The following is a 25,909-nucleotide window of genomic DNA, read 5'->3' on the forward strand; positions in this document are numbered from 1 at the left end:
CTGAAGCCCATGTGCCATAACTACTGAGCCTGCGCTCTAGAGCCCACGAGCCACAACTACTGAAGCCCGTGTGCCGTAACTACTGAGCCTGTGCTCTAGAGCCTGCAAGCCACAACTACTGAAGCCTGCATGCCTAGAGCCCGTGCTCCGCAACAAGAGAAGCCACCGCAGTGCGAAGCCCGCACATCACAAGAGTAGCCCCTGCTCGCCGCAACTAGAGAAATCCCGTGCACAGCAATGAAGACCCAATGCAGCCAAAATTAATAAATAAAAATAAATAAATTTATATTAAAAAAAGAAGAATCAAAAGTTTTCCTGGGAGAATATTTTTCAAATTAAAAATAGATGTAAAAGTAAAAATCTGCTTTATAGCCAATTTACCAAGAACTTTAATAACCAGTCTAATCACCAATTAAGAATAAAAAATCAGAGCAACAGTTGATACAGAATCCCTGTTGGTTAGTTATTAGGTTGATGAAATAAAATTAAAACCCAGAACTCCACTTATCCTAAGTGCAAGAGGAAGAAAGAAAAATGAGTGGCTATTATATACCAAACCTCAAAACTTTACTTCTTAGGGATTATGATTTGACCTTAGATCAATCAGTATTCCCACTTTAATTATTTACTTTGTCTAGATACAATCAGTATTAAGGTTACTTCACTTTCTTTAAATTTACTCACTTTTAAATTTAGTCTCATCCCAATTAATTCTTAAAATAACTCTCTGAAGTGTTAATTTTTTCCAACATATGGTAAAATAATACATAACCACTAAAATTCTAAATGTTCACCCTACATCTAAAATCATCTCTCATACCATCAGCAGTATTAACATGGTGACCGATCTGCCTACACCTTGAAACAAATGATACAAAGGTACTACTGCAATGTGAATAACTGAAAAAGTGTCCATGTTTCACAATATGTAAAAAAATCCTGAAATTCAATACATGGATTTACCACACTTTTATTACCAGAAGTCAGTGGGGAAAACAAAGAAGGCTTCGGATAGCTACTTCTGTTTTTTCTGTTTCTTAGTTCGTCCACTTTTCTTCTGTCCTTTCTTTCTCTTCTTCATGAGAACAGCTTTTTCTCCGATAAACAAAGTTTTAGAATGTTGTGCATTTTTTGAAGAAAAATTAGGTCCCTGCTTAGGTTTACTGACATTCTTCAAACTAGGATTTGAATTTTGTTTTAATTTTTCTTTATGGACAGAACGCATGACTCTGAGTTTTCTTCCCATCAGTTCAGAGTTATTTAATTTCAGAGCAAGATGAACAGCATCTGTATTCTGCAATAAAAATCAAAATATTAAATTTTCACCAGAAACTCATGTGCAAAGAAACAAGTAAAATGGTGACTTTTCTGGATTAGAACAACTTTCAAGCTTGCATATAGAAACCCCTCTCATTTCCACAGCCAAGAAGTCCAATCCAAAGTACTGAACTACAAGCAGCTGTTCTTGTAGTTTTAATCATGCTCCCTCTCATGAGTTTCTCCCCAGGAAGCACTCAAGCTGCCCTGTCAAATAATCAGATAAGTCACAATCCAAGAGGCTTCATTTTTCTCAATGTAAATTCAATTAACAAGGTCAGTCCTATAGTGTCTTTTAAACCAATAAGCCTCCTCTTCACAAGGCTCTTCCTGAAAAAGCCCTGCTGTATTAGTTGATTTGAGAGCAGAGAACTCTCTATTACAGTCCTTGAGATGGATCAGTCAGACTAGATGCCTTGTAGGGTTCCCTTTAGGCCCAAAATTCTATTATTCTTTTATTCTAATAGAGAGCCACTAAATGCTAACCACCCTGAATATTCATGACATGTCTGTAAAAGGACTTTACAAACTTATCAATAGTCAGAAGACAGAGCAGAGAAACAGTGAGATAACTACATCACAGTCATGATGGCAGGCTGTGACCACGTTTCTTCAAAGCCGCCTGGTTATGCGTACTAAGAGCCTTAAAGATGGTCAGATGTCTTGACCTGGTTAGTGGTAACCCATTGGGGAGCTTTCCTAAAGAAGTAATCCAAAAATGGAGGCAAACATTTGAAGGAAAAAACATAACCACTCTGATCTCATTATTACAGAGAAAGAGAGAACACTGCAAACATGCAACATTTGGCACACACTAGGGAAGACAGTATACACGCTCAGTGGAACATACTTACACGACAGAAAACAACATAAAGCAGCTTGCAGAATCTTATGTTCACAAATATTAAGTTTGACCATAAAAAAGGCGGCGCAGATAAAAAAAGGAAGTACATGATGGGCTGTTGTGAAGGGAAGGCCACATGTGTATTCTAATAATTATAGGCATGAGACACTGGCTAATATTTAGTGCACTAAATATAACCAATTTTGTACAGAGACTAACGTTCTCTTCTACCTGAGTGAACGATCAGTTCTTCTCTCCATTTTACAGAAGGTGGAGATTCAGAGATTTAATACCTTTAGTATCCAGTATCTAAAACATTATTTAACAACATTAATGTGGAGAAATAACTAGAACATCTCCTGGTTGGATGCAATTATACGAACAGGAGTCTATTATACTGTGGCGGGTTATGAATGTAATTTTCTTAAGGTGGAATTTTGAGGATGACAGTGAGAGTTACGTCTGCAGGATGGGGCAGCAGTGACAGCCTCTCCAGGCACACTTCAAGGACAGTGAGGATACATCAGCCTCCCTACCTCAAAGAGCACGTAGCCAAAGCCTCTGCTGGCTCCTGTAACTTGATCCCGCACGATCCTTACAGCCACAGTGTTCCCACAGTCCAGAAAGTGTTTCTCAACCGCAGATTCTTCAGCTTCTAAAAACAGATTCAACCCCAGTGGAAGTGAGGGCTTGGAATCGCCTTAGGAAGCTGGAGATGTTTCATAATACACTAAGGGTAAGCACAGCCTCAAGGTAACCAGTCAAGTTACACCCCGCGCTTCTTAAAGGTAGTCTTAAAGCGAAACGTTATGTTACCAACTCAGATGTTATTTGCATTACTTCAGTGATAAACAGGTACTTTATTTGTTTAAACAAACTTACTGTATGGGAGATTCCCCACAAATACAGATCTCTTGTCCCTCTGAAACACAAAGAGGGTTAATAAAAATCACTCATGGAGCAGAAAACAGAAGTCACCCTAAAGTCCACCCTTGTCCTCACCCCACACACCTGACGGAGCTCCATCTCCTGATTTCCCCGCCCTCCGGGCCCGTTTGATTCCCTTTCTTCCGCCTTCCCCACCGGAGTGTGAGCGAGCCCCAGAGCGGGGAGTGCTTCTGTTCACAGCTGGCACTGACCCACGGCAGTGCTCAAGGAAGGCCTGCTCTATTGGGGGTGGGCAAACTTTTTCTGGAAAGGGCCAGAAAGCAAATATTTTAGGCTTTGTGGGCCACGTGGTCTCTGCTGTACCTACCTGCCTGGTTGGGTGATAGTAAAACTTTATTAACAGAAACGGGCCGCAAACAGATTGGGCCCTCAAGCCAGTTTGCGGACCCCGTGCCAGGTCCACAATCAAAGCCAGGGCTGTCAGCCAGGCCTCTGTCATTTCTCAACTAGTCACCCTGACGCCGACCGTAACGCACTCTGTTTCTGCGATGAGTTCTTGCAACTCACGCTTCATCCGTTTCAAGAGACCTTGAGGAACAGCTTTGGACAAAACTCAGACTCCTCCCCATGGCAGGCCAGGGTCTTCATGATTGGCCTCCACCTATTTCTCCAACAGCTACTCTTATCCCGCCCCTCCTCACACGCCAGCCACTACTAACTGCATCAGGCTCTGCCATTCCCTCAGCAAATTAGGTTTTGGTCCCCACCATTCATACTGTTCAAAATTTTTTTGCCTGGATAACAGACTCATCTTGCAAGACTGACAGAACACCTGTTCTCCTCGAAACCCTCCTTTGTCCCTTCTTGCTGGCAACCCCCCAAATCAAGTGCTCCATTCCTGAGCTGACAAAGCATCCTGGGCATTTATGACAGTATTTATCATAAAATCGTCTGCTCATCTTTACCTTTATCCTGTGAACTCCTAGAGAACTGAGTCTGTATCTCAGCACTGAATGCCTGACACAGAGGACGGACTCAAAAACTGTTTAATGACTGATTTAACTTTAGACCTCAGTCTATAAAATAAGGTGCTGGCCCCGATGCTCTCTAACGTAACTTCTGGCCTCTCTCTTTAGGACTACTGGATCTAACGTACGGGTGGGAACCACTTTCTTGAAGCTGATGCTGACTTAGAGGGCATTAGCTGAGACCACAGAGGGCAAAGGCTGTCTCCTCTGTGCTTCCCGCATGCTCCCTGCTGACCCCACTGCTCTCCCAGCACAAGCTCAGAAGAACTACTCACAGATGAGGTCTCAGATGCAAGATCCACTCTAACACGAAATCCATCTGCAATTTGGGCCCCATTTCTGGTATAAACACGAAGGGAAAATTGTTGTTAAAAACAAGTGCTGAGTTACTGGGATATTTCCTCTGAAGTGAAGCCAAAGAATAAAGCGTGGACTCATACACACTTAAATTACAATAATTCTGTCCAAACCTCAAAGAGATGAAATTACCTTTCCAGTGCTTTTGTAGCAGCACTCTCGTCCTTAAACACAACATAAGCGTTAATATTTTTCTGATCAGGATGAATTTTACGTCTACACCAAAAAAAAAAAAAAAAACAAAGAAAAGAAAAAAAAGACAATGTAAAATTTGTTAATCTCAAAGTCACTGAAATAAATATAGCTTGTTTTCCACTCTCAACACATATGACAAGAATTTCTGGGGGGAGTTTCATCTCTTTTAATAAATATTTAGTAATAACTCAAAAAAATAACACACAACTTACACAGATATGGGCTGATACACGTGACTCAGGCCTCCTTACTAGTCATCACTGTGAGAGACCAGCAAGCGCCCCCGGGCAACCCACCACACTACAACTACTGGGCTGGCCACACAGTTCGTTCGAGTGACACCTTACGGGAAAACTCGAACTTTTTGGCTAACCCAGCATCACCTTAGCTGCAGCTCTGTATCTAAGGCACACACAGATGGGAAAGACAACATGCTTTTTCCTTTTTACTGTAAAATAAAAACTACACAGACATGTACAGCTTAGGGAATTATTATAGGAACCACTTCCCTGCGTGTCTATGTGGTTTTATCACCCAAGTGTCTATTCCTAGACATACTTTGGTCTTGTCCAGTTTTCAACTTGAGAAGTCTTCTGACTCCTGTTTAAACTGTAGGATTCCCCATTTATCTCTCCATCTTATAGTGTGACCTATAGAATTTCCCTGGAAAAACCTGGCCAGCCAATAGCAACCATGAGGCCCCTCTGATTTTAAGATGCATTTTGATTTTAAAAATGTTAAGGTATGGGAAATGTCATCTTAGAATTGATGAAATATGATACTTATGATTTACAATAGAATTTTTAGGTGCAAAAGTTTCTTATTCTCTTCAAACACTATGCCTGATTAAACGTCCTTGAAATTTCTCATTTCTCATGACACATTTTAAGTTATTTTGCAATTCTTATCCTTGACTCCACAATTTATGTTGAGGCTTGAAGACGAACATCTGACAAATTTATATGTTATTACAGACATAAGAAAACAATAAAACATGATGTTTTATCCAAATACAAACATCTATGAGGTTAAGAAATGATCTCTATTTTAACCAAAATGGAAGAGAATTTATGACTACTCCCTTTCTCTAATTATAAACTTACTTTATTGCTGCCAACTTTTTGGACAAAATTCCCTCTGCTGGAATCTTTTAAGAGAAAAAAAAAAAGTATTAAAGAAAAATCATTGTTTAAAATATTATTTCAAAATAATTATATTTTAATTAGTTGAATTCTAAATATCTAAGTCTGATATGATGTGATTAAAAACATTCTAAGGAAATAATGAATCAGAAACAACTGTCCTAGTGTTGTATGAACAGGACCTGGTGGCTGAGGACAAACATTTCCAATGATAGTGCCACATTCAGATTTCACAGGCAGTGACTCTCAAACCAGGCGGAAGTTACAAATGACTTGAAGGGATCTCTGGTCGTGAGGGGGCATTGATGTTGAAGACACACGTGAAGAGTGTTAAGGAAAATCGTTTTATAAAATCAGCATGGAAAAAAGGGACACTTCTAAATTAATACCGTATATGCTATATGATTTTAAATATATCATTTGATAAATAATATAAGAAGATACTACTTCAGTATCTGTAATTGGACAAATAAGGGAATCTCCTTTATATTCAGAGTCATGTTACTGTCAGTCATATAAGGGTCATACCTAAGAGTGAAGGGGGCAGGTAGGGAAAACTTTACAGAGAGGTGGAAATTCAAGTCAGCAACTGTGACTGTCAGCAATGTGTGCCAAATACCACCAGGTACAGAGAACACAAAGGTAAAAGGATACAGACTGCAAGTTCACAAGTCCAGGGGTGTCTATAAATGCCAACCCCATTTAGGGCAGTTACTATAAATCTCTGGAAGAGTTTTTTCTTTTAGTCTCAATAGTTTATATAGTAAAACTAAGAAACTTGAACTATTTCTTCTCAGTCTGTTCTGCTCAAACTAACATATGGTCAAACTCTCAAAATGTAGACGGGAAAACAGTATGACACATGAGAAATGCCCACGTGAATAATTGACATGGGAATGCTGGTCATCAAAACACATCTATTGGATGCCTTCTAGGAGCTCTCAAGGACCTGTGTTCTGTTATTAAAGATACGAATGAATAAATATAAGGCAATAAAGTACAAAAAGAATATATATACAGTGAAATACTACTCAGCCTTAAAAAAGAAGGAAATCTTGCCATTTGAGACAACATGGATAGATGCTGAGGGTATTATGCTAAGTGAACTAAGTCAACGACAGATGCTGTATGATGTCACTTATATGTGCAATCAAAAAAACACAACAGGGAATTCCCTGGCGGTCCAGTGGTTAGGACTCTGAGCTCTCACCGCCGAGGGCCTGGATTCAATCCCTGGTCGGGGAACTAAGATCCCGCAAGCAGTGCAGCCGAAAACAAACAAAACAAAACTCAGAGATACGGAGAACAGACTGGCGGTTACCAGAGGAGAAAGGGGTTGAAAGTGAGTGAAATGGGTGAAGGGGGTCAACTGCATGGTAAACAAAGACTGAACTGTTATGTTGAACACCTGAAACTAACATAATGTTACATACCAATCTGACATCAATTAAAAAAATAAAAAAATGAACTGAGCAAAAGGACAAGGGTGGGAAAGCCCAAGCACATGATTGGCAACGAGGGCAGCTCCCGGGTTGCAGGACAGTCCCATGTAGAAGAACGCAGGGCCCCAGGGCCACCCTGTGCAGGCTGTCAGGCAAAGAACCAAGGACACTGACAGCGAGAAAATGAAAAGCTTTTAGGGAACGCCATACATATTTGATGTGCACCAGGTGCAGGTGCTAGTGACCAAGGAGGAGCCACACAAACAGGGTGTTTGTAGTCACAGCTCAGTCTGGTGGGACAGGAGCTCTAACAATGACAGAGCGGTGTCATAAGGACTATAGTGAAGCACAGGGTGCTGCAGGGCGCACAGCAGGGTCACCTGACTTACCAGTAATCCAGGGACAAGGAAGAATCAGGGCAGGCCCCCCGAAGGGAACTCCAGGCCAAGGCAGGGGTGGTGGTGTGTATAATATTCACGGGAGGGGAGGTGGAGGGGAGGAATTCTGGGCAGGAGGTCCAGGAGGAAGTACTTTAGGAAGATTAAGCTGACGGTGGTGCGATGCATGCATCTGAGGCAGACTGAAAGCAGGACCCGTAAAAGGCCTCTGCAACTCTTCTGGCAAGAGCTGTGAACACTAAGGTGGAACAATGGAAAAAGAAAGAACTCCTCTTGGGAAGAAACCACAGCTGAAAAACAGCAGGTGGCATAGGCTGGGGTGGGGGACTGACGGAGGTAAAGCACAGACGCGCTGAAAATGGGCAGGACACCCAAGTGGATGTGTCAGGCAAGGATCTGATATGAGGAAACAGGACTCAGAAGGGCAGACAAAATACACACGTGATAAGCGTGAGGAACAAACACCATGATAGGAATTATGGAGACTGCACCAAAACCTTGGGAAATGTCTCCTTTCAGAGAAGTGGGCGGTTTTGCCCGCTGGGGACATCTGGCAATGTCTGGGAATATATTTGGCTGTTAAACTGGGGTGGGGAGGATGCTACCAGCACCTAGCAGGTGGAGGCCAGGGGTCCTGCATTGCACAAGGCAGCCTCCAACAACTAAGAGCCAACCAGCAGCAAATGTCAATAGTATCAAGGCTGAGAAACCCCATTTTAGACAATCACGTTGAGAAAACGCAGTTGGAAACAAGGAACAAACATCTCCTACACTATACTAATACATATTAATTACATTAAAAAACATATGAGTGATGCTTATTCATGCTCCACGGAACATGGCTATAACTGGTCTACAGAGTGCTCAGCTGGTGAAATCAGATACCATTTATTTCCATAAAGTTTTAACATTAAATTGATTAAAACATACTTTATCTTTCTATGTCAGACCATAAGTACTGCTCTGCAGCGTCATGCAAACCCCTCATATGAACACCTATGATTCCAGAAATGCTACTCAACAGGTGTGAACGTTTCCACCTACTCAATTAACACACAAACAAATGTCACCCATCCACCCTCCGAAGTACACTTAGTAAGGACAGCATTTTATATTTGAACTCATTAAATTAGCTAACAAAGTCCAAGAGTCAGCAATCGATACTAGTGTGATTCTTCTTTGGGGCTAGATTTGAGCCTGTCGGTTCTAAAGGTTAAAGTCAAGGGCTCCTCCAACTCACTAAAACCGACATATGAATAAGTTGGATTTAAATGCAAAACATTTTAAGATTATGCAATTTTAAGGGGGCGGAACACATACCAGAGAACGAAATCGTACAGATTCTATCTGTCCGTACTCTTTAAAAAATGACTTCAGCTTCTAAAATAAAAAAAACATATATATATACACACTCATATATATATATATTTCAGTCCACTTTCAGAACATCAAATAAATACCACAAAAAGGAATTAAGTAAAACGGTCTGATAATCTTTTCCTGCCATGTTTTCAGAATATTTCAGGAAAAGTAGGTAACTATTCAGTTAGAAGACAAAAAACTTTTACTGAAACTTATATAAAAAGAAAACACAATTCAAGTTCATGTTAGTATCTATAAGGCACACAACATTTTTTCTTTCAATCTTTTATAATCTTTACTACAGGTAAACTAAGATTATATATTCCATAAATTCTCTCATCTTTTCACCCTGGCTTATTTAAACCAGAAATGGATTTTAAGGATCCTTTATGTCACCATGGGAAATTCCCCAACTGTCTGGAATTAAGACCATCAGATTGAAGAAAAGTCTTAGGATGAATTTTATACATTATTCTTATGACTGGCTCAGGATGTGAAGAAGGTATATGTTTTACAGCTTGCACAATAATTTCTATAAGCAATTTTAATCCAAAAATAACTTATTAAATGTGTAAAGCACCACAAACACTCCCTTCCCTTGAGGAAGGTAAGTAACCAAAACTACCCTAGAAAGTCAAATGGGTTACGTTCTACAAAATAATCACACATCAAATGCTAGGGGACAAAAGGGCAAGGGGGAAAGGGAAAAACCAGGAAGTAACTTTCTAGTACTGTTTTGTTTTTAAGAAAGTGGAATTGAAATTGTTCTTCAAAAGATAAGCAGGATTTTAACCGAAGGGATTGCCACCAGGGTGACTATCACATAAACACACAGAAAGTAAAGGGCATGTCTTGGTTTAGTGAACCCCACATAACGGAAGAAACTTAGGATGTATGCATTCATTTACACGACAAATATTCAACAAGCCTCTACTACACACCAGGCACTGTTTCAAGTGCTAAGGGACAGAGCAGTGAAGAAAAGAGATAAACATCCCTGCACATATGGCGCTTCCGTTCTAGTGGCATATAAGAGAAGATAGAGCTGGAGGAAAAAACCAGATAGGAGACCACTGCAATATTTCAGACAAGACTTGCAAAAGCCTGAATTAGGGCAGTGACTTTGGGAATGGAAAGGAGCAGGTGGATACTGGAATCAATCTATAGAATGATATATGTAGTCATTTATAATGAAGTTATATATTAATGATTTATTTAATAAAGTGACAGTAAACAAAATCACGAATTATTAATTTCTCTGCATGTTAACAATATACAGACTACACACTCACCTTCTTATTACAGGTGACAGGCAAATTCCCAACAAACACAGTTCTCTCATTCTTTAATCTCTCTTCTTGGTTGGTTTGAATTTTCTTTCTTTGATTTACAGCTGTGTGATCTACATCATCAAGTACTTCTTTATCGGCAATTTTAACACCAGATTGAGAATTTTTCCTTTTCTTCCCTTGTTTCTGGTGAATTTCTTCTTCTAAATCAGCACTTGCTAAAGCATTTTCTCTTTTTAAGTCAAAAAAAAAAAAAAGTCATGGAAGTCAGGTCTCGTATTTGACAAAGCACATTGATTAGAAAAATTTCCCATCTACTTCTGGCCCTCTTATATATCAACTTACCATTCACAAATACATCTACATTTAAACAGCATTATCAAAAAGTGACGGGTATCTTTAGGAAACTCAAGAGTTAGAAAAAGTTAAGGTCAATTTCTGAAGATCGGTTAAAACTGCCAGGTAATAAACAGAGCAACAAAAGTTCATGTAAACAGAAGCTGGCTCAAGTAAAGCTTTGGGGATTTAGTTGACACTCTACCAATGCCTAATTCCATTCTCTGCTCTAGAATTCCAGGGTTACTGCAGCACTCCCAGGGAGTCTATGAAGGTTAATATGCCGGCAAAGTACTTAGCTTTGTAAAAGCAATCTGGCGAAGAGGAGAAATCAGATTTCCTACTGCAGTATTTCAAGGACTGCTTGTCAAAAGCAAATTCCCCCAATATTGTGAAGTACTGGTGCACTTGGGTAAAGAGAAAATGGAAATGGTCCAAAAAGAGAAATGGAACAGGAACTTAGGAGTGAGGGGAGAGAATGGGTAGTAGGAGTCATAAAACTCATTCATTCAATAAATATTTACTACTCAGTTCTAGCCTCTGGGGATACAAAGATAAAAGAGACTATTAGAGGCCTTTCAGTAGTCCAGTCTCTGGAGCAACAGGCAAGGTTCACCATAAAATGGTTAATGTGTATAATACATGGTGTAGAAACATAAAAGAAACAAGAAAGGCTCTCAGAGGAGGAAAGGCAGTGTATAGCACATGGTCAGTCCTCAGTAAATGTTGACCGTTTCATCCCTCCACTAGACCACAAGCTCCAGTAAGCAGAGGGTCAATGTCTAGTTTTTTGTTCACTATGGTATATAAAATACCTAGTAGGAGTGAAAGGAAATGAGACAGTATGTCAAGGAGGACCATGCCTGTTATGCAAAAGTGCTTAGATTTTTATCCCACAGAGGATGGGGAGCCCCTGAAGACTTTGAAAGTGCCTAAAAGAGATCATTTGGGCAGCAGAGCAGAAGACAATTATGAAAGGGACAAGGCTGGATAAGGGAGACCAGTAAGGAGACAGTTACAACTGCAGGCATCTCAGAAGACAACAGACCCACCAGGGCAAGGGAGAAGGTGGAAAGGGGAAGCAGATTAAAAGAGATAATTAAAAGACAGCATCATTAGGACTTGGCAAATGATTAGGTACGCAGGGAAAAGAAAGAGTCTAAGTTGACTCCCAAGTCACAGGCTCGGGCAACAGGAAGGCTGATGGTACCACTCATGCAGAGGAACAGGTTTGATGAGGATAATATGCTCGGTTTGAAGCATCCTGAATTTGAGGTGTATATGAATATAGAGCTAGAGATGCCAGTAGACAAACAGATATACAGGTTTATAGATCAAGAAAGAGCGATGAGAATTGTGGAGCCACGAGGACCGGGAGATTGCCCAGAATGAAGGGTGTGAAAAAAGTCATGAGAAGATGACCAAGAACAGAATCCCGAGGGAAATCAACATTTAAGGAACAGTCAGAAGGAAAGTGCCCACAATACCACTGAGAAGGAGCAGAAAGACAAGAGGAGGAAGAGAAGAGACTGCTATCAAAGACTCCAACAGCTTCGAGAAGGAAAGCAACCACGTGACATGTAAAAGCAAGGACTCAGACAAAGGCTGTACTGCCTACTAAATATGGCACCTACCTAGGTCAGGATGGCTTCCCTGAGCACTGTTTCAGAAGTATGGTCATATCACATAAAAACGAACACAACAAACAAACAAACAGAGTGCAAGTTCATGGAAAAGAAAACAAATCAAGAAAAGGAAGAGAGCGCAAGTATAAACATCTTTTTCTAAAAGCTTGGCAATGAAGGGAAGGTTTGAGGGGATGGAGCAAACAGGGACACATGACTGCAGATGGGGTTTTGCTGGATGTCTTTTTTTAAGATGAGAATCTTGAGAGGACAGATCAAAGATACAGATATATATATATATATCTATCTATCTCTGATGACATAAACCCTAAGGAGGCAGAAGAGGTATGTGCTATATACAAACAGCACAGGTGACTGAATTAATCTTGGACAAGGAGGAAGACACCCTTCTCTGAAAGGGGAAGAAATTAAAGATGTGCACAGTTACAAGCAGTAGGAGAACCAGAAGCAGTAGCTCACAACTGTTAGCAATTAAAAAAAATAACTCTCAGAGGAATTCCCTGGCGGTCCAGTGGTTAGGATTTCAGGCTTTCACTGCTGGGGGCCCAGGTTCAATCCCTGGTCAGGGAACTAAGATCCCGCAAGCTCCCTGGGGCAGCCCCCCCCAAAAAAGTTATCAGATTAGGTAACAAGATCACCTGCCAAGAGAGAACAGAGAGATAAAGGGCATGAAGAGAGTGGCCTGACAGGCTGAGGAAAGTTAATGAGGAACCTATAATGGTACTGCTATATGGATCTCAATTCAAATAAACTGTTTTTTTAAAAAAATTAAACTAATGGGGGAAATTTGATCTCTGACTGAATAAGTTTAAGAAAAGAAAACTTATCTTTTCCATACGTGCTGAAATATTTATAGATGAAACCTAAGTCTTAGGTTTGCTTCCAAATAATGAGGGGAAAATGAATAGGGTAAAGATGAAACAAGATTTGCCAAATATTAATAACTGCTGATGCTGGGTACTTGGGGTTCCTTATCCTTTTCAACTTTTGAAAATGTATGGGACTTTCCATAATAAAAATTTTAAAATTATAACTATGAAGTGAGAAAAGAAATTAAGATGAACATTGCTGGTATAAGAATGTCAATTTCTTTACCATCTAATTTCTGTAACATCAACTAGGAGAGAAATTTTACCAACCTGTTTGCCAACTTTCGGTCTGCATCAGAAAGTTTCTTCTTCAGTTTCATTTTTTTGGCAGGTTCTTGCAAAAGCGGTCTTTGGATTTGGGATGAACTTTCTTCCTCCTCATCCCGTTTCCTTTTTTTGGTGGTTTCCTTTTAAAAGTTTGAAGTTACGTTTCAGACCTAATCCTTCTTAATAATTTAGTGGTCTTTCTAAAGTAGCATCTTTTCTCTCTCACTGATATGTCCAGTAATGAAAGGTTACTTAAAATTGATCCTTATCTGCCCCACTTTAGAAAGCATGCCCTGCAAGGTAGGTTGCTTGCTTCTAAAGTTGCTCTAATGGGCCATTCGGGGTATAACGCAGTGACTTACTTCAGGAACAGGCACATACACGGGTTGAAGCTGAGGCTCCAAAGAGCCGAAGAGGGAAGCCAGCCGACCCGTGCTGCCTCTGGAGGGCCGCTTGCCGCTGAATAAACTACTGGCGACTTGTCCAACCTCATAGTCTCCTGCCAGATTCCCACAAGCGCCGTCCTCCGGGTTCTCTCTAGACACAGACATCAGAGACTCAGCGACATGACGCCACGCCCCACCCCTAGCGCCCCGAGGTCCCGAACGCATACTCCGGCCCAGGCAGACGAGCCACGCGCCACTCACCCCTCCCGCGCACTCCTCTTTTTCTTCCGTTTGTTCTTCTCTTCCAGGGCCATTCTAATACGAGGCCTCCGAGAGGGCGGGAGCACGTGAGCCCGCACTTCCGGGTCCCGGCCTCTCCGTTCTCGGAGCCACGCCCCTTCCGCCCCGAGAGTCTCTGCGGACGCCCGGGGGGCGGAGACGGCGGGCATGGGGGCGGAGACAGCGAGCGAAGGAGTCGGGTCCAGGCTTCCGGACCAGTTTGTACCTCTGTCTGAGACCTAGTCTTGGGAGGGAAGTTTTCCGAGGGTAGTTGAGGCCTTAAGTACGAATAAGAATCAGCCAGGCTGGTACTGGGGTGTCAGTCCAAGCAAAGGGAAAACACTTAGGAAAACCCCTGAGTTGTCGAAGAGGAAGGAGGGAGGTTTGTCGGGAAATTAAGTTACAGGGATGTATGTCACACGGTATTAACAACTGGTGAATCGGTTGAAGGATACATGGGACTCCCTTTGTACTGCTCTTGCAACTTTTCTGAAATTTGACATTATTTTAAAATAAAGTTAAAAACAAATAGAGACCACAGCTCTAAGCTGCTCTGCTCTATTCTACCAAGAAAAGGGGCTCTTGGCTCTCAAAACTATGCTGTCTTCTTGGCCTACCTTCCCAAAGTCCGCTTTTTTCCACCACCTCTTTATTCCTTCACCTTTTGTCATTCCTTCTTATTCTTGTTATTCCTTCCCCCACAATCGCCCCCCTCTTTACCCCTCATTTTCACCTGCAAAATTGTACCCATCCTTCAAGGCCCAGCCCACTTAGGACAATTTCCCAGCTATTTACAGTAGAGATATAACAGTCTCTCTAAACGTAAATGGTTGTCTTATTCAGCCTGTGCTCTGTATCCCCATTCACCGTACCTAGTAAATATGTGGTAAATTGACATTTAAGCAATAAAAAATATTAGATTATCATTAGATAAATCACTGAACCAGTAGTTTTGGTGGTAAAATCAAACTTGACTTTGAATCTATGGGAACAGATTTGCTAATTTTGGAGAGCTGCTTAATAGAAGTCACTGGGAATATATGCGATCTTTTTTACAGTCCACATCAGATAATGTGATGGAAAAACAATATTCAACTGCTTGGCACTGGTTTTGATTTGAGTCCCTTATTTTGGCATGTGGTATCACACAAAGATGAGAAAAACTCAACTGTCCATATTTGCAACTCTAGCATCTCCATCTATCCTATACCATCCAATGACGACATTCTACTCATTTTTCTATCAGAATGTCTTCCAATCAGATTCCTTCCTCACTCTCCCTAGCATATTCCAAGAATCACTTCCTCTCTGGAACACCGCAATGTCATTGAATCTGGCCTTTCTCCACTCTAGACTACCTACACATTCCATTTCCAGATGAATCTCAGTTAAATGCTAAGGTTTGCCATCTCCTCTATGTCACCATCACATCAGTCATCACATTCCTTGCGTGCTCATACACTGCCCTCTTTAAACTCTAATGCCCATACAATTTAGTGCTTAATTTTATGATCTCTTATATATCTATTACTTCCACAACTAAACCATGAACTATTCCTCCGGGGGATTTACATCTTATACATACAAAACCCATCATATGACGTTAGACAAAAATCCGTAAATAGCAGGTTAAAATTAGACGAAAGGTGAAGAAATGGACTCACAAAGAATGAAAGGCAGCACACACTTCTAGAGGAAAAGGTGATAAGTATGAAAGAGACTGTGGTTGGAGATAGTTAAAAAATGATTCCCACTGTTCTTAAGAACTGCTTTCCAACCATTTAGAGATCACTAACCCCTTTGAAGAGTTTCTTAAACTTATTGGGGCTCTTTTCATTAAAAAAAATACAAATACATTTTGTAAAAAATGTTAGGGGTTTCTGGAATCTGGTCCACCATCCCCAACCTTCCCAGGTTATTAAAATTAACAAGACCTCACCCTCAGGTTATTTCAGTAGGAATAAAAAAAAGGTTTTGGAGAACACTGTAAAAAAATGTACCATCTTAATTTTATCAGAGATTGTAAACTAGTTTGATAAAATGTTGTTTAGGGGACCAGGGAAAGACTTAAGTCAAATTCTAGTAATGCCATGAAATTCTCAAACTCTCCGGAGAAGCGAGAAATAGGCAGAAAAGCCCAAGGGTATAAACCTCAACTCCAACAAAGTTTGGAATCACTCTCCTTTACAGCACCGTTTCTGTAACCCAACAAGTAGGTGATATTGCGAGTTCCTTGAAAAAAAGGGTTTCATGATCAGGTAAGTCTAAAATCAGTAAGTTAAATGAAAAAACTTCCTTAAAAAAACTTCTTAAAGTTTTTAACATGCGAACACTGAAACTCTAAGAAGGGGATGTGCTGCTATATACAGCATTTCCAAAATATGTTTGGTAATAAATTCCCAGAGCATTTCCAGGGAGCAGTATTCTAGGACCTCATTTTGAGAAGCACTGTTCTATAGATTTTAAAACTCATCCTTTAAACGTTAAACTGATTTCTGTGAAAATGAAGGGTCGTCACAAAGGTGCATCAAAAATACACATTTGGGCTTTTTAGGCCTTAAAAAAGTTTCCTTTTTGTTTTAAAGAAAAAATTTTCTCTTGGTGGGAAGTTCATTAAATTGGGCAGAAAACCTAATTATTGATTTTAAAGGTTTGGAGTGATGCAGTGGTTCTCAACCCAGATGAGTATTATAATCACTGGCCACCTTTAAAAAAAGACCAGCATCCAGGTACCATCCCAGACCAATTAAATATGACTGAGGGTGGGGCTGGAGTATTGATGAGTGTTTTAACAATACCCAGATGATTCCGAAGTGCAATGGGGTAGAGTGCACTGAAAGTGTAAGAGAGCCACAAAGGTCCAATTACATTAAAAGACCAAAAATAAAAATTAAAAAAGAGAAAAGAAATAAAAGGGGAAAAAAAAAGCCGCTAGTAATGGTTTCAAGCATTAAAGAAAAAAAATCTTGGTTTTCTTCTTTAGACAAACCTCCAAGTCAGAAGTATTCATCTTCAGACTCAAGCTAGTATGCAAAGATATAAGAATGCTTAACAAATCCTGTACATAAATCTGGTTAATGGACTTTTAATTCCTACAGGCAGAATATTCCCTTTTTTGGATGTCAATTTTACCCTTTCTGATAATACATGCTGGAGATACATGTTTCAGTCAGGCATCAGAGACAGAAATGAACTAAAATTACTTAATCTTTTAGAAACAAAATCAAGGATTCACAAACTATGGCATTTTATTTCAGAGCCTTTGCTTACATTTGTACAATATATTACATAATTCTTCATTGTTTGCAGATCCTAATATATACTTTATAGCTTTTATTCTATAAGCTTTTCTTCAATGTTTTGCTGTCAACAAATCTTTACAGTCCTGTACAAATCTGAATAACTTGAAACCATTTTCAACAAAATTAGTTACTGTAAGCACACACTGCAAGACTGAAAATGCTTTTCTTAGAAAAGTTGAATGTAAAGGATTCTGACACGTTAGCATCTACAACAAAACGCTTCGAAATTCTCACGTCGTATTGCCAGAAAACAAATAAAACATGCCAGCCCCGTCCAAAAAAAGTACACAGAACTACAATTAAAACAGTAAAACAGTCTGTACAGTAAAGTACTGTGTATTAACAGTGCCAGGTATTAAATAGCTTGAATGAACACATCCGCAATATACAAACGTCTTACAAAGGTGTAGAATTAAATACAAGTGCCAAACAGAACAGAGATTGGAACCATACAACGTAAAGTCAATACAGGTGAAAACAATTTTGCGTTCATTTTGGATTTTATACAAGGCATTTAATTTTTATAGGCCTACCACCCCGATTAGCTATTTATACTTAAAATAACAGCCATCCTTTTGAGACAGTTCATAGCAACAGCCTTGAACCATACCGATAAAGTTTACTTGTTCCTGAAGTCCTCTTGTTGTAGCTCATAATAAAATAAGCAATACAAATGAATTATCTGTATTTAAGGAAAAAGAAACATTTACAAGAAAACACAAAAATATAACTGTTATAATTCATTATGAATAAATATACACTTTGAACTGGCTAAGTACAATCTTTACACATTGTTTAAGATTTAATACAGTTTATTAGCCATTTTCTTTTTTCACACAATGTATTATATCAAAATTAAAAAAAAATACTGATTTATAGAAAAATGGCAAAGTACAGTAGTTCCATTCCAATTTGAAGGGGCGTGAAAAGCCACTGCAAGACCTTTTAGCCTAATTCAAACCTGTAAACATGTTCAGTCTTTTTTAAAGAGAATCTTTAATATTTGGTTATCAGGATTGATGTCTAATATCCTGTTAACTGCAGGTTCTGAATTTATTACATGTGCTTGAGTTATACAATTAAAGCCACCCTAAGGTGACTTGCTTTAAAAAACAATTAGCTTGTACAAATGAAAATAGGTTCATATTTTTTCATAAATAAATGGAAAAATATCAAATGTTCCAGCTTTAACAAAATACAAGGGAATACATATACAGTAAGTTATCTTAACATGTTGTGGCCACCCAATGACTACGCTTACTGTATTGTCTCTACAGGCAGTGAAAAGCCTCCATTTGCCACAGTGGAAGGCCTTCAAGTTACCAGACACACAATTCCCAGACAAGTTGGAAACAATTATTGCTTGAGGAAAAGCAGTTCATTGTACTTTTTCTTCATAAAAAAAGTGCACTTAAGTGCCAAGTCAGCTTGTCAAGAAACAATTTTTAAATATAAAATAGTGCTTGTCTGATTTTTTATTTTTTGTGCCACTGTGCAGTATAAAAAAAGACGTGGCTCTCAACAGCCATTAAGTGCAAAGTGCTTTAGCAAGTCCTGCTGTCACCTGCACTCAACTGACATTCCATTCTGTGACGTGCTGGACATTGATGGTTCAGCTAATGTTAACATAACAGCAGCCGTTATGGAGCTGGACGAAGGTGAAGACGATGACGAGGATGTAGCAGCACCTAAGGCGAAGGGAAACCAACAGCTTAATAACACGCATATACAACAGTAGAAGGAAGTAAAGCACTTGTCCTCTAAACTAAAATTCTGCTGTGTTCTCCAAAATCATTTAGCTTACTGCGAGAGCAGTCAATTCTTACAAGACCATTATGTAAAGAAATGAAAACCTAGTGCATCTCAAGTAACGAGGCACTGCCAAACCACAGGAGAAGCAACGACAAAGGACAGACCAGGGAACGCTCTTGCGTGGATCAAAGAGGAAAATGAACAGTGTTCTCAGTCTACAGAGACGTGGAAATAAAACAAAAGGTAGACTTCCGTAATAATGAAACAAATGTCAAAAAGATCTTCCAATTCAACAGGAAAAATTTGTAATCCATCCCCCACATCTTTTCCCCCCTCCCAATTCCTGTATGTTTCTGCTTCTGGAGTTCCTTATAAAATTAAATGGTGATGAGAAGGGAAAGCTAATTGCTTCTTAAAGTTGGGAAAAATAACTACTACCACACATCACATCATAACTACTGCATTTTCCTCCACTTGGTTTACAAAGCAAATGACACATTAGTTATTTTCCTCACAGAAATTCTCTCATTGCTATAAATCAGTGTTTGAAAACTTATTTTTTAATGAATACATGCACAAAGTAAACGAAATCGTTCAGTGCTGGGATATTAAAGTGGAAAAGCTAATCTCCCTCTCATCCAGGACCCTCCTAACCCTCCAAATTCCCCTCCCCACTGTTACCAGCTGCTTCACAATCTTTAAAACTCCACAACAGGGACTGGCAAATTATTGCCCCAGGGCCAAATCTGGCCTGCCTGTTTTTGTCAAGAAAATTTTATTGGAACACAGCTATGCCCATTTCTTTACATCTTGCCTACGGCAAATTTCATAAGGTCAAGTAGTTCTAGAGACTACAAGGCCCACAAAGCCCAAAATATTTACTATCTGTCTCTACAGAAAATGTCTACAACCCCAGTTCTAGAGGAATTTTTTCCGTAGAATCTAGAGATACGATATGCACATTTAAAATGAAAACACTAGTAACTTCGCTTTAAAACCCAAGTGGAAGCACAGTATAGAGTCTGACTCTTGGTTTTTACGCTTAACAATCTGAGGAGATGATTCCTTATCAGTACATATATAGATTTACCTCTTTTTCTTTTCAAAGCTGAATAGTGTTCCACTATATTTATGAATTGTAACTAAATAATTCCTAGTCTTTTGCTGTTACCGACATCAAATGAATACTTTGAGCATTATAAATAAAAATTTAAACGGCTACTTATTTTTCACCAATGCCATATATTACTGGAGAATACAAGTTAATGATTTCTATCTGCTATTATAAATATTACCATAACAAGCGTCTTTGTGACCACATATTGTTCCTTGGGACCTATTCTTAGAACTAAAAGTAGCTAGTTCTCCAAACACACAGTCAAAGAGTTTCCCAAGATAACTGTGCCTGCGATAAAGGCTACTTCGTTGTAGTATGCTTTGCTTTATTGCCCTTCAAAGATACTGTGTTTTTTAACAAATTGAAGGTTTGTGGCAACCCTGAATCCAGAAGTCTATTGCAGCATTTTTTCCAACAGTATTTGTTCACTTTGTGTCTCTGTGTCACATTCTGGTAATTCTCACAGTATTTCAAACTTTTTCATTATTATTATGTTATATTTGTTATGGTGATCTGTGAGCACAGATCTTTGATGTTACTACCGTAATTGCTTTGGGATGCCATGAACCATGCCCATATAAGACAGTGAACTTATTTGACTGTTGAAATGACAACAAAGGATTTCGAATATTACATAAATTTAGTTAATGGAGCAGCAGCAGGGTGTGAGAGCACCGACTCAAATCCGGAAAGAAGTTCCACTGTGGGTAAAATGCTTTCAAACAGCATTGGAGAGAAATCGTTTATGGAAGGAAGAGCCACTTGATGCAGCAAACTTCCTTGTTGTCTTATTGTAAGAAACTGCCACGGCCACCCCAGGCTTCAGCAACCACCACCCGGATCAGTCAGCAGCATCAACATCGAGGCAGGACCCTCCACCAGCAAAAAGATCACAATGACGGCTCAGATCATGGTTAGCATTTTTAACAATAAAGTATTTTTAACTGAGGTACGTACATCGTTTCTTTTCTTCGACGTGATGCTATTGCACACTTAACAGACTACAGTATAGTGTAATCATAACTTTCATATGCACTGGGAAGCCAAAAAATTCATGTGACTCATTTTATTGTGATATTTGCTTTATTGTGGTATTCTAGAAAAGAACCCGCAACATCTCTGAGGTAGACCTGAGCTTTGTTTCGGCAGCCCCAGAAAACTAAGACAACACCCTTCCCTCAGATTTTAACTTCTCTCACTTCCTCTGGTCATTCGGGTCTCAAAGAAAATGTCCCAGCCATTGGTAATCTAATGCAAGCCACCCAATCACTGCCTTAACATTGCCCTAGTCTCTTCACAGTCTGAAATATTAGTTTTGGCGGAAAAGCAGACTGTAAGCTCCGTGAAAGTGAATATTATGGTTTGAGATAACTGTTTCTTTTGATAAATTTTCCCACTTGATGAGGAAAATAAGCCAGAGGGATTAAAGAGCCTGCCTGAAGATACACAAACACAACTCACGTGAGCCCAACTGCACAGTCGCAAACTGCTTTATGTTTAAGTAAGGTAAAAACACTTACTTTCTCTCTCTTTCTTCTTTAAACGCTTTCTCCTCCGATCAATGGAAGCTACTTCAGATTTTAATGACAGATAATGTTTTCTGATTTCTTGCAGTTTTTCTTGAAGAATTGTGATACGCTCAGCACTTGTCATATTCTCCAGGTCCGCTGTGAATTTAAAACTTTCATTAATATGCATTTGTGAACACAATTTTAATATATAAGAGAGAGAACATATAGTGTGGCTGTAGAATGAGGAAGACAGATAAACTAAAATTAGGCTTGTAAACATTTGTTTGCCGAAGATTTTTTTTCCCTAGCCTAGAGCAATGCTCGGCACTAACACATGCATGGTATTTTTTGAATGAATGAGTGTGTAGAATTAAAGATCTTAGGACCTAAACATAGAGGTTAAAAATTCCACATTTACCAGAAAGAAAAATCCCACATTCATGTACAGTATCACCACAGTACAACATTAATTTGCATATTTTTTTGAATGTTAGGACTGCGGATAAATTTTTGTCTTTCGTCTGCTTTTTGTTCTTTTCTTAAAGTTTATCTCTTAATGCATGTCCCATCAACTTTTTTTGGTCGCAGCGCATGGCGCGTGGAACTTCCCCGGCCAGGGATGGAACCCACGCCCCCTGCAGGGGAAGCATGGGGTCTCAACCGCTGGACCGCCAGAGGAGTCCCCTCCTTTCGTTCTTTTTTAGATTCTTCTAATACTTTTATGTTGGAGGAAAGCTTTCACACGCTCTAAAGCACTTTCAGTCCCCTAAGACTCTTTCCCTGTGTGAGAAACTGCGGTAGTCTCTTTTTCACGCCCGTCACTCAGCTGCAGTGACCAGTGATTCATGGCAGACTTTGCCTCACTTATGCCTCCATCCACTCCCCACCTTACACCAGGCTTTTACAGCAAACTGCTGACACAGCAGAAATACCTCATCAATGCTGACGTGTGCCTCAAATGCCTTACAAGTTATCTTTCAGCAATTTTCTGTTCAAATCAAGATCCAAATAAGCTACACTGCAGTGAATGGTTATTATGTCTCTCAGTCTGGTTACAGCCACTTTTCCAGAATTACTGGCATCAAGAATTACTAGGATGCAGTTTCTGCTGCTTAACTGCTGATTTAATGTATGTCACTTACACATCTGAAAACTCCATTTGTAAACTTTGGGTAATCGATTACTAGGTTCCTTGAGGTCAGGATCCTTATCACCATTCTTTCCACATTTTCCTGGAGACTGCGTCCTAGCAGGAGATTTGGTACCATGAGCCTTCATTCCACTGCAAACAGATTTGACGGGCTGAGCCTTAGTTACACTTTCACCAGCAGAAAGCTCTTCACTATCACTACTATTTGCTGAAAAAAAAAAAAAGAAGAAGAAGAAAAGTGTTAGTAAATAGAAAAGTACACAGTGTCACAGATCTTAGTGGACAATTTAAAGTTAACCATTTGAGTTTATTACTACAGTAAACAACTTGCTTTACAGACCCTGCCTAAAAACCTGGAAAATCATTAAGTATAAACACAGCAGTATCTCAGTTAAGGAAAACAAAACCAAAAACTCTTCTTACCTGAATTGTCAATAACATATTTTTAAAAAACACTCAAACTAATCTTTCATTACACCTGGTAGACTATCAAATATACAGTAATTATTTAAATGGCTTTTAACTCTATTACGTTAATATATATAAAGTAGAATACAGCATCTTTTAAAATGACTCATAATGGAAACCTCTTAACTTTCATAATTTAAACTGTGTACAGATTGTGTACATGTCACACTTTCCTACTCCTTTGGCCACAAACAGTGATGCATAATCATCATATTTAATAAAGAATTCTTTGGGAATAAACTCTAAACTTTGTTACATACAATGATTCTTTAAGAAACTCCTACATCATAGTTGTTGACTAAAATAAACCATCAGTTTTACCCTGGTAAATATATTCAGTAATTTATTAAAAAATACAGGGCTTCCCTGGTGGCACAGTGGTTGAGAGTCCGCCTGCCAATGCAGGGGACGCGGGTTCGTGCCCCGGTCCGGGAAGATCCCGCATGCCGCGAAGTGGCTGGGCCTGTGAGCCATGGCCGCTGAGCCTGCGCGTCCGGAGCCTGTGCCCCGCAGTGGGAGAGGCCACAACAGTGAGAGGCCCGCGTACCGCAAAAAAAAAAAAAAAAAATAATAATAATAAAATAAATAAAAAAATAAATGCAGAAGTCTATGTAATAATTATGTTACATCTGCCATTGCTGATTAAAGCCTCAGGACTAGAATGGAAATGCTTAACACCTTGACATGTGAACAGGTTATGGGACTGGTATTTCCATAAATTACCTCTTTCTGGATGCAAAGCATTATTGTAGATTCTATGAGAGTTAATTCACTTTACTAAATTATTCTCAGAGAACTGTTTCCTCATTCTGATTTATCAAGTCGTAAGCCCAATAATTAAAATGGAAGAATATGCGGTCAACTGCTATTATCTCTCAATTATATGAATATGTTAATTGACTTGCTGACGATGAGCCCTCTTAGAGAATGTCATTTAAAAGTCTTGAAGATAAAAACATCAGAGTGTAATAAAAAACACTCTGAATATCCTATCAGTTACTCCAAATAAGTGATCAATTTGGCATCAAATTTATCGATTTTCATTTCCTGATTCTTCATTTAACCAAAAAAAAAGTATAGTTAAGCTCTAAAAGCCTGAAAAGTGTTCCAGATAGGAAAGACACACAGCAACTCCTCCCACTGTGGTGTTTTGGGAATAAAGAATCTCCACCACTCTTTTATACATACGTTTAAAGAATCCCTTCCCAGTCCCCCCACTGCTGCTCTGGAACCCCTGGCAACTCCTAGCTAAGCCACCCAAGGCTTGGGCCCACTCTGATGCAGTGGTCTGCCTCAGCTTGGCTTTCATGGCCTTGCTGAACACAGCCGCCCGGGGCCCCAAAGGATGCCATATTCACCGCCTGGAAGTCATATGGGCTCAGCAGAACCTCGGGGAACTGGCCGCATAACCCTTTTCTGCACTGAAGTGCAGCCAAGCCGGCCGATAGCAAAGGTCAGGCAGTGGAGGTGGCAGGAGTCTCCTGGAAGAGCAGCAGGAGGTCAGTGTGGGACACCTGAAAAGAAATTCTTTACATATTTTCTGCTTCTTACTTTGTCTACAAAAGAGAGATAAAATGTGCAGCTCTCAGGAGAAATACAGTATATATATTCCTGTAGGTTGATAAACAGAATCATTGCTAAAGTCATTAGTTACAACATATTTAACCAGAGTATTCTTACAGCTGCTCTTAGATACATAGTTTAGGATACCGAAGATAAAGGTAGTGCACGGGAGTTACTGGATTTACAGCTCTAAAGCTATCTTGATTGTTCTCTTCCAGGCAGATTTTGCCTGGAAGAATTACAAAGCAATCAATTTCCTTGTAATAAAAATAATATATAACTCAAGCATTTCATAATATGTAATATATATAAAATGGCAAAAGAACAGTTGAACATAAAACTAACGAAGATGTTGATGTTTATATTATATTGGCTACTATTTTTAAAAAGATTACCTGATCATTCATCAGCAATCAGTACCACTGCTGAATAATAAATTGCTTAATCCTAGAATTTACCTAGGATCAAAAGACTTCTGTGTGATTTTACTGGTGGGGGAGGGGGGCGGTTTGTTAGAGACGAAATCAAAATATTAACTGTCCCGTATCCTGAATACCCTTTTCTTAATGGGGAAAAGACATATCCACCATTATCTTTATATTTAAAAAATTTAGAGATTTCACACTTACTGCCTTTGCCTTTCTTTTTGTTGTTTACCACTGTTGCTTTATGGCTTCGTTTCTGCTTTTTTGATGAACTTCCTCCTCCCTGAGCTTCTTTCACTCTTTTCTGACCTGTACAGGCTTTGATGGGAAAGAAATTATTAAGTAACACAAAATAAAATCAAGCTTGCCCCAGGTATAAATTAATTCCACATTCTAGAAGAATAGACCAATTCTGAGACTATACCTGTTTTTTATGAGATTTATAATTTGTCATAGAAATTACCACAATTTTTAAAATAAATCATCATTAATGAGCTGAATTATTACACATAATTAGAGTTTTTTAAAAAGCAGATAAAGTATGCGCATCATTCTTAGAAAAATCAGATATAAACT

At 39.3% G+C, this 25,909-nt stretch overlaps 2 protein-coding genes across 10 annotated transcripts in view; both read right to left on the minus strand.

Annotated features, from left to right (window-relative positions):
- Window positions 1-954: 954 nt before the first annotated feature.
- On the minus strand, window positions 955-14,170 carry RBM34 (RNA binding motif protein 34). Of its 3 annotated transcripts, XM_004271542.4 has the most exons (11): window positions 14,028-14,170; window positions 13,743-13,917; window positions 13,384-13,520; window positions 10,266-10,494; window positions 8,932-8,991; window positions 5,733-5,776; window positions 4,567-4,650; window positions 4,353-4,416; window positions 3,044-3,083; window positions 2,698-2,816; window positions 955-1,294 (listed from the first exon to the last, which is right to left on the minus strand). In XM_004271542.4, the coding sequence occupies exons 1-11, from the start codon at window positions 14,078-14,080 to the stop codon at window positions 1,016-1,018; spliced, it is 1,284 nt and encodes a 427-aa protein (XP_004271590.1). In that variant the 5' UTR covers window positions 14,081-14,170; the 3' UTR covers window positions 955-1,015. The 3 variants fall into 3 exon arrangements, with proteins under 3 accessions (XP_004271590.1, XP_033287151.1, XP_049553300.1); XM_033431260.2 differs by lacking the exon at window positions 8,932-8,991; XM_049697343.1 differs by lacking the exons at window positions 955-1,294; window positions 2,698-2,816; window positions 3,044-3,083 and adding an exon at window positions 3,096-3,352.
- A 3,098-nt stretch (window positions 14,171-17,268) lies between these two features.
- The window catches only part of ARID4B (AT-rich interaction domain 4B), a 126,606-nt gene continuing 117,965 nt past the window's right edge, over window positions 17,269-25,909 (minus strand). For 5 of the 7 annotated variants that reach the window (XM_004271545.4, XM_033431263.2, XM_033431262.2 and 2 more), the window contains 4 exons: window positions 25,538-25,651; window positions 22,870-23,085; window positions 21,737-21,883; window positions 17,269-19,035 (listed from right to left, as the gene is read on the minus strand). In XM_004271545.4, coding sequence (XP_004271593.1) covers window positions 18,908-19,035; window positions 21,737-21,883; window positions 22,870-23,085; window positions 25,538-25,651 — 605 coding nt within the window. In that variant the 3' untranslated portion in view covers window positions 17,269-18,907. Of the gene's footprint in view, window positions 19,036-21,736; window positions 21,884-22,869; window positions 23,086-24,703; window positions 24,860-25,537; window positions 25,652-25,909 lie in introns of those variants that run through there. The other 2 variants (XM_033431264.2, XM_049697341.1) reach the window with 2 other exon arrangements.

Source organism: Orcinus orca, chromosome 14 (genome assembly GCF_937001465.1).
Source record: "Orcinus orca chromosome 14, mOrcOrc1.1, whole genome shotgun sequence".
NCBI lineage: Eukaryota > Metazoa > Chordata > Mammalia > Artiodactyla > Delphinidae > Orcinus > Orcinus orca.